General features: G+C 39.0%; 1 protein-coding gene across 2 annotated transcripts in view; it reads left to right on the top strand.

The window, feature by feature from the left end:
• The window catches only part of LOC106935367 (sodium/calcium exchanger 1-like), a 108,697-nt gene that overhangs the window by 44,054 nt on the left and 49,206 nt on the right, over window positions 1–15,437 (top strand). For both annotated transcript variants that reach the window (XM_015015802.1, XM_015015801.1), the window contains exons 2-8: window positions 10,123–10,367; window positions 10,804–10,943; window positions 11,827–11,979; window positions 12,071–12,298; window positions 12,570–12,974; window positions 14,932–15,042; window positions 15,125–15,277. In XM_015015802.1, coding sequence (XP_014871288.1) covers window positions 10,196–10,367; window positions 10,804–10,943; window positions 11,827–11,979; window positions 12,071–12,298; window positions 12,570–12,974; window positions 14,932–15,042; window positions 15,125–15,277 — 1,362 coding nt within the window. In that variant the 5' untranslated portion in view covers window positions 10,123–10,195. The remainder of the gene's footprint in view (window positions 1–10,122; window positions 10,368–10,803; window positions 10,944–11,826; window positions 11,980–12,070; window positions 12,299–12,569; window positions 12,975–14,931; window positions 15,043–15,124; window positions 15,278–15,437) is intronic.

Raw genomic sequence — 15,437 nt, 5'->3', positions numbered from 1 at the left:
GTCACGCCAGGCTGTTATTAATCCGGTATTTATGAGCCTTTGTCTGCTGTCTGTAAATTAAACATTCATAAAGTTCATTTTTGCCGCAGCGTGAAAATCTCTCATTTTGATCCAGAAGACGTGCGCTGGACAGCGCCGCTCGCCGCAGGAGTGAGCCAGTCAGATATGCCTTTCATCAACTGAGAGTGAAAGATTAAAACAAAAAAAACAAAACAAAGGACAGAGTGGCTAATGGGTTAGCAAAGTTAATGTGATTAACAATCTGGATATGAAATGAGCGGATGATCCATTTAGTGTTTGGGTTATTGTGAGTGTGGCAGATGGGAGAAATGCTGGCTGATTATTCAAGGCCTGCATTAACTAAATCAATTAGATAAGAGGGTTTTCCTTGTAAATTACATTGTTAAGAGGGGATTACAATAAAAACAGGCCAAGCTCACAGCAGAGGTCCTAAAACGGAGCGTCGGTTTCCGACTGCAGTGTGATACTTTAGGTATGATCGTTGGGCGCAGCAAGGACACTATTTAAGTTATTTACATGTTCTGTGGAAGAACTACAGTCCAAAAGTCATTAACCTGTAGAACGAACTTTGGCTCAATCATCTAAATCAGTTGTCCTGTTTTCTGTCGGACAGGAAGAATTTTGGCCCTCTTTGCTTCGTTTTGACTCGTTTTCAGACAGACGGCTTTGCGTTTGACTCCAGAATATCTCGGCTTGCAAAGTAGTTATTGGTCAACTTAGTGCTGCATTTACACCAGCCCTGTTCAGTCCACTTTAAACAAACTGTTTGACTGGAAATCTGGCTCATTTGGAGAGGTGTTCACTTCCATTCATGTTCATTTCATAAATCACATTAAACAATGCAACATGTTAAAAACAGAGAAACCATTGATTTGTGCACAGGTTTTCCACAAAATTAAAATGAAAGGCTCCTCTCACGCACAGACGCTGAATTTCTGCAAATATAAAAAAGAAAAACCTGAAAATGAAAGTTAGAGAAAATTAATTCTCCACACTAAAGTGACCTCCTAAGAACCTCTGTCTTGGTTTTGTTGAAGTGAACTTTGGTGCGGTTCAAATACATAAATATGTGAACGGCAAGTGGACCAGAGTCCACTCCAAAAGGAGGAAGTGGACTACGACGCACGGCATTCTGGGTAAATACAACCAGGGGAAATGGCTCGTAGGTTTTGCCAAAGACAAAAATTAAATCCTACAACTGCTGACATTTAATGCTGCTCCATTTTTGCTAGAAGATGTTTGTTTTGTGTCTTCTTCAGTTGTTTGTGTCATTTCCTTCAGTTGTCCTTGGTGCAGCGCCACCACAGGCGAGGAGGGGAACAGGTTGGCTAGTTTCACTAGCTGAAAATTTAGCAAACGTTGCAACTTTGGTTTCCAATGTTCCCAATGCCAACCAGACTATCATGTGAAAACACCCTTAGATGATATAGGAATGGCTTCTTACTCCTTGGATTTATCGGCAGTAGGAATTGCTTCTCTGAGGACATTGCTGATGTCTGACAGACTGACTGACATCAGATCGGTGTTGCTTTTTGAGATCTTTTCGCTTACTTACTGAATTCACGCAGCCATCATGACCTGAAACGTTTAAATGTGATGAAAAAGCAGAAGCAGAATAAATCTGTAACTATGTAGAAATGACTGATGATTCCAGACTTCTACTGGTTATAAAATTGAATAGTAGAAGCGTGAAAGGTGTGGAAAATTGCTGCCGTGAGGGACATGATTTCCCCAGAAGCAACTTATTATCACATGCTTCCACTGTGAGCAGATAAAGGAAAGAGTTGCAGCTGTAAAGCCGCGTGTTGTATCCACTCTGAATGTGTTTGTCGCTGCACTAGGGGCGGATAAAAAAAAAAAAAGATCAGGGAGGGGGATTAAAGCAGCTTCTAATTATTCTCCATGTGCTTGATTTCTCTCTTTTTTCCACTCTCCACTTCCTTTCATCCTCTTTCTCCCTGTGACGATCTTTCCCCTAAGCCCAGCGACAAGGGGATTTATTTTGGCCTTTTTGAAGAAACGCTGCCGTTATGCGGAGCCCAAGAGAGCAGACGGACAGTAAGGGGGGCTGGATAAGGAAAAAATAAAATAAAAGAAGGTGAATAAAATGAAAGCGGAGCGAACAGGAAGAGGAAGCGGAGCGATGGGAACAGATGGGGTGATGCCGATGGGAAGGAAATGGAGAAGAAGGCGAAAGAGTCTTAGTTCGCCCAGCTGAAACAGGCCGGGGGAGAAAGAGGAGGGAGGGATGAAGGTTTGTCACGACTAAATTTTCACCCTCAGTGATTCGGGAATACACGAGCAAGCATTTTAACCTAATTTGATGCCAACTTTTACCACAGATGGAAGTTTTGTTTTCATCTAGAGGAGCTGCTAACTTATTAGCCTCCGATAAGGACGTGCCGGTTTGGGTTGCCAGGTTTCTACCAGATCCTGTAAACGGGAAACAATCTGATCATGATCAAATTTTTCACATCAGTGAATATTGATATCACAGTATGTATGAAACAAATCAACATCTAATGTTTCCTGGTGCTACTAAGTAAGATTTGAAGATTTTTTTAAAAATATATATTTTTATATTTTCAAACTAAAATCTTCCAGCGTTACATGAGACCTGAAAAAAAAAGAGTATTGTTGATGTCAAATAAATAGAACAGGCGTTGAAATATAATCTCTTGTATAGCACATTTTAAATAAAGCTTGTTTTAAGAATAAGAAATAAAAAAGAAAAAAATAATAATTATGTTCTTGGTGCAAATGTAAAGCAAAAAAAATGAAATAAGACATTTAAATTATTTATGTCATCATTACAATCTACAACAACTTTCAAAGACAAAAAATTGATGAAAAAAATAAACTTTTATTTCGAATTAATGAGTTGGCTGCCTCTTTTAACTTGTTTATTAGGACTCCCCTACAATACACACTCTAAACAACTTAAATAAGTGAAGTATAAATAAAAAAATAAAATAAAACATCAGGAGGATTTGTAAGCTATGCCTGTAGTTTTGGTATTGTGATTATTTTCTATTATGAGGTTAATTTTTCTCTTTTAAATAAAACAAAAGTTGGATTTTTATCCTTTATTTAGCCTAAAATTATGCAGCTTTTTATTCCTTTTTGATATTTTTGTCTTATGAGAATCGGTAAGAATCACGGCAGCTGCAGCGACAAACCAAAGTTGAACTTTAGAGAATAAATCCCCGAACACAGATCCAACATCATCATCTCATGCTTCGTCTTCTCTCTCATCACAGCCCATTAGCAGCTTTTTAACTTCATCTGGATGACATCCTCGCCCACACAAAATGTTTTCACAGAGGCGGAGATGCAACACTTTTAAAATGTGCCAACTTTGACGGCTGCTCCTGAAAACACGCAGCAGTGCGCTTTCTCTAATCCTGAAATGTCAGGAAATGGAAAAGTTAGAGAAAAGTTGAATTAAGGGGTGAGTAAGAGGCTTATTGTCTTGAAGAAAGAGTTTTACTTTGTTCAGCCACATGGCAAACAGAGGAACCGTTTCCAAATTAAACCGTGGGATTACAAACCCCATCGCTCTGGATCCAGCCCTGAGGATTCATCTCACTTCCTGTGCCGCAGTGACCCGCGCTGACATCCATACCATCCATTATTACAGGCGAGGCGTCCACAACTTCAACGAGTTTCGGGATATACGTTCAATTAAATTCCTGTTTCTGTATGAAACTCAAATATCATCAGATAATCTGCAGCAGATTTAGAAAGTTCAGGTTTCGTTCAGCCATCTTTGTGTCCTCTTTGTTTCATTTATTACAGTTTATCACTCATTTTCAGTTTGGTGTGGATAATAAAGCTGCTGGCAAATTCCTAAGAGAAATAAAAAATTTGTCAGGAAGTTTCCCAAAGGCCAGACATTTGATTCAGAGCTGAAACAATTAATCAGATTAATCAGTTAGTGAAGTACATGTCAACTAATTTAGTAATCGATTAATTGTTATATATAAATAAAAGTGGTTAACTGAAATATTTGTAGAATCTCCATTTTATTTTATCCAATTAATCATCAGAATAATCGATAACTTCTCCTATTAGACATGTCACGATGAGAGATGTTTCTGGACGATAAATCGTCCCAGAAGTTACTGTGATAAAACAATAATGTTGTTGTTTTGAGACAATTTTCCAGTTATATAATGCTAATGGCGTAATTATGGAAGGACACGTTTCCTCAAAGATCAACAAACTTTAAATTCTAGTGAACATTTAACACTGCAGCAGGAAGGCATTTTAAATATACAAAATAAATAAAACTGAAACAAAAACTAAAATTAATTATGAAATTTCTGTAAATAAAGTTGTCCTTCAAAAAGGAAAAAGGTCTAGTTGAGATCAAAGTATCAGACTGAAGACTTTGTCAGTTTTTGGTAGAAATAGAGAAAAACAAATTATGCAAATGAAATTACTGAGTTTGTTTTAATTTATTGTGATGAACTGATATAATATTGTTAACAGCAATTGCTACTTCAGGCTGTAACTTGATAAGGCGTCTAAAAGTTGCTGCCCACTGAGTTGCTGTATGTGGCTGTTATAGATTCCTTGCTGAACATTTCAAACCAACTTGTTTCTCCAACCCTTTGAGGCTCGGCAAGTTTCCCTCTCCACAGTGTTTCTCTCTGTTTCTCTCTCTTAAACCTGGATCGCTCTCTGGAGAACGTGCAGCGCTTTGCAGGCTCCCCTAACATGCTTCAACAGTTGCATCGTCGGCCCAGTGGGGCGCGTTCACTGTCGCCCTTAAATCTGCCTAATTATGCATCTCACCAGCTTTTCAGCCTCTGGACAGCTCCAAACTCTGAGCCACAAACGGACTCATTCCCTCTCTGATTCACATTCCTTATCCGAGTTCATCTCTTACGTAATCTCTGGGGTTTAATCCACCAATCCCGACTCTTTCTCTTCAAATAAGCCGCCTTGTTTTGCCACTTGCTAATTTTTCTCAGCTAACCATCTCCAGTAATAATTGCTTTTGCTTGGTTGCCTGTTTGCATTTCCTCCACCCCCATCCAAGCTTTATAACACCTGGAGCTTCAGTGGGTGCAAACGATGATCAGTCAGTCAAACGTTTCAAAGCTGCAATAGTGTGTTTCAGTGGAGCCAAAATCTGCAGAAGAGTTTAAATATTACAAAAAGTATATAACACATGTCAAACTCAAGGTCCAGGGGCCAAATCTGGCCCGCCGTAGCTTACTATGTGGCCCTTTAGACTCCAAATTACATCAAGTAGTCCGTCCAGTTTTTCACACATCTGCAAAATTCATACAAAATCCACAAAAAAATCCACAGGTCCCCACATTTTTCTGATTTTTAATGCAATTTTTTTCTTAAAATTGTCAGAAAACGTTGGGTTTAAGTGACTGCTGCCTCAGCTTCACTTGATGTCAAGCTACAGTCCATCATCAATGCAGCGATTGATAAAAAGTCACGTTTGACATCATACACGAGCGAAATATAAAAATTCCTTACAAAAATCCTAAGTTGGCACCATAAAAAACACAGAAATATTCACAAAGTCCTGGATGGAAAAGATGCTCAATATTACCGTGTTTTAAGAAACACTTATTGAATACTGAAACAAACAGCTATTCACTGATATTTTAACAATTTAGTGAGTTTTATCAATACATTCTGGCCCTGTAAGAACATTCAGATTTTAGATTCGGGCCAAAATGAATCTGAGTTTGACAAGATGAACTTACCGAAAGATATAGCAGATATAGCAGTAGAAGAAGCTGAATATTTTTGGTACATAAATTGTTGAAATCTGTTAAGTATGAATAACTCATTGAATACAATCTTAACGTCTGTAATCTGTCTGATCAACATCTTTAAAGACGAGAAAGCGCAGAAAGATTTCCAAAGCCAAACATCTGATCCCAGATTCAAAATGATGAAGAAAAATCAGTGAATAAAACATTCCTGTAGCGCTGAGAGGGACATAAATCCTGATCCACTCACCACTGCTGGGTTTTTTCCTCCTGACGGAGGACAGAGGGAGAAACAGGAGAGTTAAACTATTAATATCACAATATGGTGGACAGGAAAACCCCGAAACGCAGCGCAGGAGAGAAGAGAGGCGACTGAAAGGATAAATACCAGCTGAATCTGTATAAACAAGTCGAATGGAAATGTCATTTAACCCTGAGACATGAGCCCTCTGAGGCTGTGTGTGTGTGTGTGTGTGTGTGTGTGTGTGTGTGTGTGTGTCTCTGTGTGTCTGTGAGGCAGAGCAGTGAGGTACAGCTGAGTTGATGTGAATTGACGGCCGCTGTCAGTGCTCTTACTGCTTTCAATAAACAGGTCGAAGCTGGTGTGTGATTTGCTCTACAGAGGCTGTAAATATGCTCCTCGTCCGCCTTCATCTTCTTTTTCATCTGTTTACCGATTCACAAAATTAAGATTTTTTATTGTTTCTCTATTCATATTGTGGCATATTTTGTTTTTATACAAAAAAGTAAGTAACAAGGTTTCAAGCCACATGTAATTTCATGGGTGCCGGTAATGATTATTTTCATGATTGAGTATTTTAATCATAAAATAAATTAGCACATTCTGTAGATTTTTCGTTGAAGCACTTCAGTCTTTTTTTATACAGCATTAGAAACATATGCCATGAAAAATTTGTGTATTTTTGTAAAGTTTTGACTTAATTACTGTGTTGTTCTTTCTGACAGTTTCTTTAAAACTGAAGCATCCATCACCCTGAAATGAGTGAATCTTCATCAGCGCAGACTGAACCTTTGCATAGCGTCTCACCAAACTAAATAATGTAATTACTGATCGTATTCCAGTAGCAGTTTGTTCAAAATTAAGTGAGTGACAGTTATGAGGAGTTTGGGTTGATCTATTCAATGAGGTGAAAGTCTGGATCAGTGTTGGCTGAAAGCAGCAGCTTGGAGACATATTAGACCAGCACCCTCCCCAGAGATTTAAACGTGCTCTTTCGTGAGCCGACTTCTGCCTATAATTCACCACACGGATGATTGTTATGTGAAATACTAAAATTGTGATGTTATTTAGCTCACTTTGGATTAGCATAATCCACCATACAGCTCTGGAAAAACTTAAGAGCCCACTGACCCTCATTAGAGACCTCCTGGTTTTTCCAAATATTGATTCCTGAACTCTTCCTGGGTTAAAACATTATTATTGTTGTTTCTAAATGAATATAAACTTTTTTCTTTGTATTAGTTGAGATCTGATAGCACTGCGTCTTTTTTGTTATTGTGTCCATTTCTCATTTTCTGCAAATAAATACAACATTTTTGCTTGGAATTTCAGAGACATGTTGTCAGTAGTTCATAGAATAAAAGAACAATGTTCATTTTACTCAAACATATACATACAAAAAGTAAAATCAGAGAAACTGATCATTTTAAGTTGTCTTTTCATTGTTTCCAGAGCTGTAATTTCTCCCAAATTCAGTAACAAACTAAACACAGAGTGGCCGTAATGAACGGAAGCAGCTAAAGGTCTCAGTTTTCTTGTTTTATTTAATTGTTCAACCATGATGTAACTTGTAACTTTAAAAATCTTATTTTGGGGACACTTTACACAAAGCCACTTTTTCTCTCCATCTGACATTGATTCTCTCACATCAGCTTGTTGTTTGGCACTACGTCACTTCAAGCTAGCGCTGCATATTGGTAATTTGAAAAGAAGTTAAAATGTGTTGTTCATTTGACTTGGAGGCTACAAAAACAACAAGCCACTCCTGCATGAAATTGTTGTGCTTAAATGAGTAGATTTGGACCGTGCAGATAAGAAAGGGACGTATCAGTTTCTGTTAAATCTTGCAGGCTAAGATGCTACAGAAGCATCGACATCACAGAGTAGAAAGGAGAGACGTGAACAGAGCATTGAAGTGACAGGTTGCTGTCGGAGCAGGAAGACCCTGAAGATGGATGAGGACGGGGTGAGCGACCCAACGTTGATGTCACCACAGATGACTAACCACGCTTATTTGTACGTGGTGTTTCTGAGAAAAGCGGGTCAGCAGTTTGAGTCCAGGGTGTTTGAATGTATTTGAGATAATGTCCAAAAGGAAGTGAGGCTGTTTTTCTGTGACTGTGAGCATTTATTTGCCCTGACTTGACCTGACATCTTAAAACGGTTTCTCTCTTAACAGATTAATGAAGAGCCGCTCAGGAAACATATTGCCGTTTTATTTCTGCTTTCCACAGTTTGGCTTCCCAGCGTGAAACCAACCGCGGTCTGCACACAGACACGTCTGCCTGCAATGACCTGTGTGCAAAGAAAGACAAATTTGAAGGCCGTTATTTTCACCAGACTCTGGGGGGAATATTGAAAAATCGATTTTAAAGCTGCGTTTTTCCACCATTTCTCCGTCTCTGCTAACGCAGCTATGGTGTGGGAAGACATCGAGTCAAAGGAATCCACATGAAAAGTTGACCTCAAACTCAAACTGAGCAGAGAGTTTCTGTTTGCCTTCTTTCTCTCTACAACAAAACAAATCCTCCATGTTTGATGTTCTTAGGTAAATATTAGAACAGTAGGGCTTTTATTTTGGCGAGCTGATTATTTAGGAGCACTATCAGTCTGGGGAAAACAGAAAATGATCTAAAAACTGAAAATGATCTAAAAACTGAAAATGATCTAAAATTAGAAAATTATCTAAAAACAGACTTTCTGGCACTTGGAAATGTTGGATCAGAGCTTCTGATTTTATGAAATTCATCCACTGAACCTTTGGATAATCTCTGATTTAGTGAAACACCTTCAAAACATGAAAACATGTAATCCATCAGAATCATCCCTGTGTCTGAACACTGATTCACATATTCTCATCTGGATTTTCATCTGGACTTTGACTAGGCCGTTCTCACACATGAATGCGAGTTAATCCAAACCATGTCATTGGATAAACTATAGATTAATCCGATGATGAATCGTGTGCAAACTTTTAAACATTTTTCTACTTTATACAATATTGGAAATACATTAAAAGACGCAAATAAACAAATAATTCCTTATCCAATAACAAAATAAATATTTTATTGCTTAAAATGCAAATCAGTTTTATTTTCTTTAGTTTGATAATTTGTAGCAAAAAATACCTCTACCATCAACATGTGAAAATCTCACCTCTTTCTGCTTGACTTATCAATACAGGGTAGAATTGATCTGTTGATTATTTATTTGATTAAGCAATTAATAATTGGACAGCAAAAGGTGCATTTTAAGAGATTTGTCTTTTTCGCTTGTTTTTACAGAATTTGAAACAGGTGAAGCTGAAACTATGACAACTGAGAGGTTTTGGGTACAACCGAAAGTTTTTACAGATAATTTTTTTAAAATATTCTTTATTAATCTTAATTGGAAAATGTTCAGTTTTGGCTTAAGTACTGCTCTGAGTTTGTTCAATCTGTAAATGGTCATTTTTTTCAGTCAGTAATTAATTCACTACTTAATTAGTTGAGAAAACAAAAGTAACGTCCTAAAGGATAACAAATTACATCTTAAAACTGGTAAACGTTTGGTTTTTCTCCCCATCCTTTAAGGATTGTTAAGGTAAAATTAAAAACATCCTTAAGTTTTGCTTTGTTTATGGTAAAACAAAACAAAAAGTTTCACCAATTTTCCTTCCTGAATGTGAATTCAGCTTCATTTTGGATATTGGGGTAACATACATAAAAACAGTTACGGTCATCTTTGGGTTAAACTGCAAAAACAATGTTTTTATTGTCTCTTTTTGTCTGAGGTAAGAAAATAAAAGAGGATTAATATTTTTTATCTGTGCTTTCCAGGACCTCAGGCTCAACAAATCCACTGAAAGCTCAAATGGTTATTATTTGTAGGTCCATTACAGCTGCAGGCCACGACTTTAATAGAGTTTACATCACGTCTAAAGAATCTCTCTAATTTTCTCCCGTGTAATGACCCGCCTTTTATTGCTTTTTCATTTTATGTGCCTGAATCCACCTTAAATCACCTTCCAACTATTCCCCTAAAAGACGGATGGATGTAGAACGGAGCTTCAGTAGTATGTTGTTAAACACGTTGTCCTGTAATAAAACCGAAGCTTTTCTCTCTGCCGTCCTGCAGGTTTGGGACCTCACTCGATTCTGAGCTGACCCTAAGCGAGTGATTAAACGTCGGGCCGGATGCTTCAGTAACAATGGCTCCTGCGGCCATGCCTGTCCATACATCTGCCTTCGTCTCCCTCCGCCCCTCCTCCTCCTCACTGCTCTTCCTCCTCATCTTCCTCACTGTGCTGATCTCATGCGCGGCTCCGGCCCTTGCAGAGTCTTCAGGGAACTGTACGGCCAGCGGAGACCCCTGTCAGGAAGGTGGGCCACTGATATATTTTATATAAACTCCAGTTCAGTTGAAAAAGTGAAAGAGTGACACAACCTTGTAATGTTTAAGCAGTTCCTATTACACAAAAATTCACATTTTGTACATTTTAATGCTTCCATTTGGGTCTCAACTGCTTCTAATATCAGCCCCCAAAAACCCACTCAGCTGTTTTTCTGGCAATAAGTTAATGAGTTGTTTCAAAAACCTTTAAAATGTAACATCACAAATCAGCAGGCAATGCATGGTTACCTAGCAACCCCAGCAGAATTCCGCCCGTTACTTAGCAACCCCAGCGGCATTCCGCCCATTACCTGGCAACCCAAGCTGAGTTCCAACACGTTTGGTCAGTTGGTTTTCCCGCTGTATGCGCTGTACAATGTCTGCTGGTAAAGACAAATTGTTTTAATTTTTGTTTTTGTGTTTCAGGAGTGGTACTTCCTGTTTGGAACCCCCAGAACCCGTCAGTGGGAGACAAAGTGGCACGGGCAATTGTTTACTTTGTGGCACTTATTTACATGTTCCTGGGCATGAGCATCATAGCGGACCGGTTCATGTCGTCCATAGAGGTACGTTACTCATTAAACACTCGTGTCCACTAGAACCGGGCAGATTGATCCAAAAATATTGATAAACTTGGTATCAGTACCAGATTGATACTAACATGGCAAGATCAATACTTTTGTTTCAGATTTTGTCTAAATGTTATTTTATTTTTGCAGCATTGCTTCTCAAAAGTTCCTCAAAAAAGATTTTGCTTTGATTTGTTCTCAAATTCTAATTTTTTCATTTAGGAAAGACTCACACAAATTTGTTTTGTTTATCTATTTTTCTGTTTATCATGTTAACATGTTGTGAAAGTATTTTGTAGACACCAATGAACTTTGTCCAAATTCCATCCTAGGATTTAACAAAATATTTCACAGTTAAAACGAAGGGTGCACCGATTGCAGTTTTCTGGCCGATTGCCAATTACCGATCATTAAAAAACCCTTAATCTACCGATTCTAATTTTGGTCAAAAATATTATTTTTTTTGTCTGAAATGTTGTTAAATACAGCAAGAATGTTGCTGAGTTTGTGACAGTGGAGTGACTGTTGTTAGCTGGAAACATGCAGAAATGACCTGGTGGCTGATTTTTAGACGTTTCCCAAAGTAGATAAAATCAGGACATAAGATCAGCTTCACATATAAATATCAGCTGATCACCGATCTCCCAAAATTAAGAAAATTGGCATAAATAAATTGGTGTACCTATTAAGAAAATACAAAAGCCAGAAGTTTGACGATTAATAAAAAGTATTGGTATTGGTGTCAATATCAGTGATACTTGTATTTACTTGGTATCAGATCAATACCAACATATCTCACACCTACACTATCCACAGTGCCTTCCACAAAAAGGAATAAATTAAAACAATCTCCTGTTGCTGCCTTTCCTCTTCTCTGCAGGTCATAACGTCCCAAGAGAAGGAGATCACAATAAAAAAGCCAAACGGTGAAACCACTACGGCTACGGTGAGGATCTGGAACGAAACCGTTTCCAATCTCACGCTCATGGCTTTGGGCTCAAGCGCTCCTGAGATTCTGCTGTCAGTTATTGAGGTAAGTCCGGGTCGAGGTCGGGAGCTGCCCAGCAGACCAGACGTTATGAAACCCAGAGCAATAATCCGATTGTCTGACCTCCGACCTGCAGGTGTGCGGTCATGGCTTTGAGGCCGGGTCTCTGGGTCCCAGCACCATCGTGGGCAGCGCCGCCTTCAACATGTTTGTGATCATCGCCCTCTGCGTGTACGTGGTTCCCGACGGCGAGACGAGGAAGATCAAACACCTCCGGGTGTTCTTCGTCACGGCAGCATGGAGCTTGTTCGCCTACATCTGGCTCTACATGATTCTGAGCGTGATTTCTCCCGGAGAGGTGGAGGTGAGGAAGGGTAAAAAGGAGGGCAACGTTGCGCTGATTTAATATTGCATTATTTTAATGTGTTAAAATTAATCGATTAATCGATCTACGTGCATTTTAATTGGTTGAAGTGTGGCAGAAGGAGGCTCCATTCAGGCAACTGCGTGCATATTTATATGTCAAGCTTACAAAGTTGCAAAGTTAGGCATCGTGATTAATCGTGATTAACGGATTGACAGCATTTGTAAAAAAAATAAAACTAAATTTCCCCCTCGTCTTTTCTCTTCTGCAGGTATGGGAGGCTGTGCTCACCTTCCTCTGCTTTCCCCTCTGCGTTGTCCAAGCCTGGGTGGCCGACCGGCGACTTCTCTTCTACAAGTACGTCCGCAAGCGTTACCGTGCCGACAAGCACCGCGGCATCATCATTGAGACGGAGGGAGATGGAGGGATTGGCGGCATGGACGGAGGAGGCGGAGGAGGAGCGTTGGGTCTGGGTGGATTCACAAAGATGGACATGCTGGAACTAGACGGACAGATCGCGCTGAACTGCCACAGCGGGATGGACGGAGGGATGATGGAGGGGGGAAAGGATGAGGATGATGAGGCCAGGAGGGACATGGCGAGGACACTGAAGGAGCTGAAGCAGAGACACCCAGACAAGGACATGGAGCAGCTGATCGAGATGGCTAATTATCAGGTACATTCTCATGTTTTAGACATTAATTTAGACATTAAGAAATAGTAGAGATTTGTAGCTTGACTCTTGGGAAGCTGCTAGCTTGACTCTTGAGATGCTGCTAGCTTGACTCTTGAGATGCTGCTAGCTTGACTCTTGGGAAGCTGCTAGCTTGACTCTTGAGATGCTGCTAGCTTGACTCTTGAGAAGCTGCTAGCTTGACTCTTGAGAAGCTGCTAGCTTGCCTCTTTATTAGGTGCTAGCTTAACTTTGATCAAAAAAGAAAAAAGCGTCCAATGACGTTCTAGTATCTCATTGGAAATGATACCCATCTGTGTCTCAGAGTTTTAAATTTACTTTTTGAAATGAGGCCTACGGACCAGCTGCTTTAGGAGATGCTATGTGAAACTATTTATAGCACTGATGTTTTATAGTACTTATGTTACTGATTGCTATTGTTAAAACACCTACTATTGGCCTCCACCTAAACTGCTGCAGATTGATTTAGGATTCAGCTGCACCGCGTTGCCTAAACCTACATTAATTACATTGTTCCCAGCCAACAGAGTCAATTTAATGTAATGATCTTCACTTCTAGGATAGCCAATTTGTCCATTTTCAATTTGGGAGGTCGTTAAGGTTACTATTCAACCATGCAGTTTTATTGAAATCAGTGCCTTTGGATTGATAAGCATCATTAGCTTTAAATTTCAGAGTGAAAAGTCTGGTGCTTCATGAAGGAGGTAAAAGTCAAGCCCACTAAAGAGTTTTGAAAATGTATTTTCCCCATAAAGATTTCTTCTGTTTTTGTTTACAGCCACACACAAAATGTTTCACAGCATCTCAGAGAATAAAACATTAAACAGGCAGAAAAAAGTGGTTCTAGTGTGACGATCTGGCGGTAATTTATGGAGGCATGAATTTTTCTCTCTACCAGAAAATCCTGAAGGGGATTAGGTGCATTTGGACCGAATGCGCTGCAAAGAACCTCAGCAATTCTGCTTCTGAATGGCTAAAAAAATATTTTTGGAGAGGTCTAATTAAGGTTCTGACCTCTTATAAACTGTTTATGCTCAAATCTGTTTAATTTAGGATAATTCTGTAATAGAAAATGGGCAAAAGATCCTCCACTGATGTTAAATACTTACTCAGATTTAACTCTTATTAGGCTCATAGGTGACTAGTTTTTCCTTTTGGGAAAGGTTCGTTTGGATATTTTCTTCCATTTAAAACTAATTTTTCCATTACTGCAGTCAAATCTTGGGGGAAAACAACATTTTCTTACTGTCAATGTGAAACTCTACAACACGATCTAATTCCTTTGGGATGATTCAAATTTCTTTTAGGACGAAAAGAGGAATATTCTTATGAAACTTGTTTTTAGTTCATTTTTTATTAGCTCATTTAACTGAGTCAAACTTTCCTATCTGTGCTTGTAACTTTATCAAAACAGGTTTCTAATAAATGAGATCATGGACCCATAAATAGAATGAAAAAATAAAAAGTAATTTAACTAAGCTCATCTTTGTTTTAATTTTTTTTTATAAATTTGATGATCTACTTTAAATATCTACATGAATGAATGAATATTGTTGCCTTCCTTAGTCATTTTTTGTTAAAATCACTGTTGGTCATTATTTTTAGAAAGGCGATGGTATGTAATCTAGATGACGATTTTTTAAAAAAAGGAAGGTTTTCTTTTTCTTTTTTTGTATTTTCTGTTTTAAAAATAAAAAGTTAATTGGAGAAAGTTTGCAAATTTAGAGTTAAGCACATCAGCACTACTCTTCTGCCCTTTTAGTCACATTTATTGATTATTTCTGTGTTTGGTCATGATGGATCATTTGTGCTTGCAACAAATAAAAGATTTAAATATGTAACTAAAAAAATTGTTTTCTCTCTTCTGCTCAAACAGAAGTTTAATCATATCCAGTTATCTACAGTTATCTGTTTGGTTATTGATTGTGTTTCTGATCAGGTTCTGATGCAGCAGCAGAAGAGCCGAGCGTTTTACCGCATCCAGGCCACCAGGATGATGATCGGAGCTGGAAACATCCTGAAGAAGCACGCCGCCGACCAGGCTCGCAAGGTGATCATCTGTGACCTTTAACCTCTTACCGTCTGCCGTCGGGCAGCCTTTCAGCTGCGTGTTTTTTCACTTTGCTCTTCAGGTGGTGAGCACCAACGAGACGCAGACCCAGGAGGACGACCCTCACACCATCAGGATGGAGTTTGAGCCGTCTCTGTACCAGTGCTTCGAAAACTGCGGCTCCCTGAATCTGACCGTAGCCAGACACGGAGGAGACCCCGGAGTCACTGTCAAAGTGAGTTTCTATTAGGACTAATTAATCCCAGTCCGCTGGGATTAAAACTCTTGTGGGTGCGGAGGCTAACAGACGTAACGAGAAATAAAAGCAGGCACCTGGGGAAGCGACCGCTCACATCTCCAGCACATCTGATCTCTCTCCTGAAGTGTTTTCACCT

The sequence above is a fragment of the Poecilia latipinna genome, unplaced genomic scaffold (assembly GCF_001443285.1).
Source record: "Poecilia latipinna isolate Pla-1442-1.1 unplaced genomic scaffold, P_latipinna-1.0 Scaffold1955, whole genome shotgun sequence".
NCBI lineage: Eukaryota > Metazoa > Chordata > Actinopteri > Cyprinodontiformes > Poeciliidae > Poecilia > Poecilia latipinna.
This window is presented reverse-complemented; position numbering and strand designations above follow the sequence as displayed.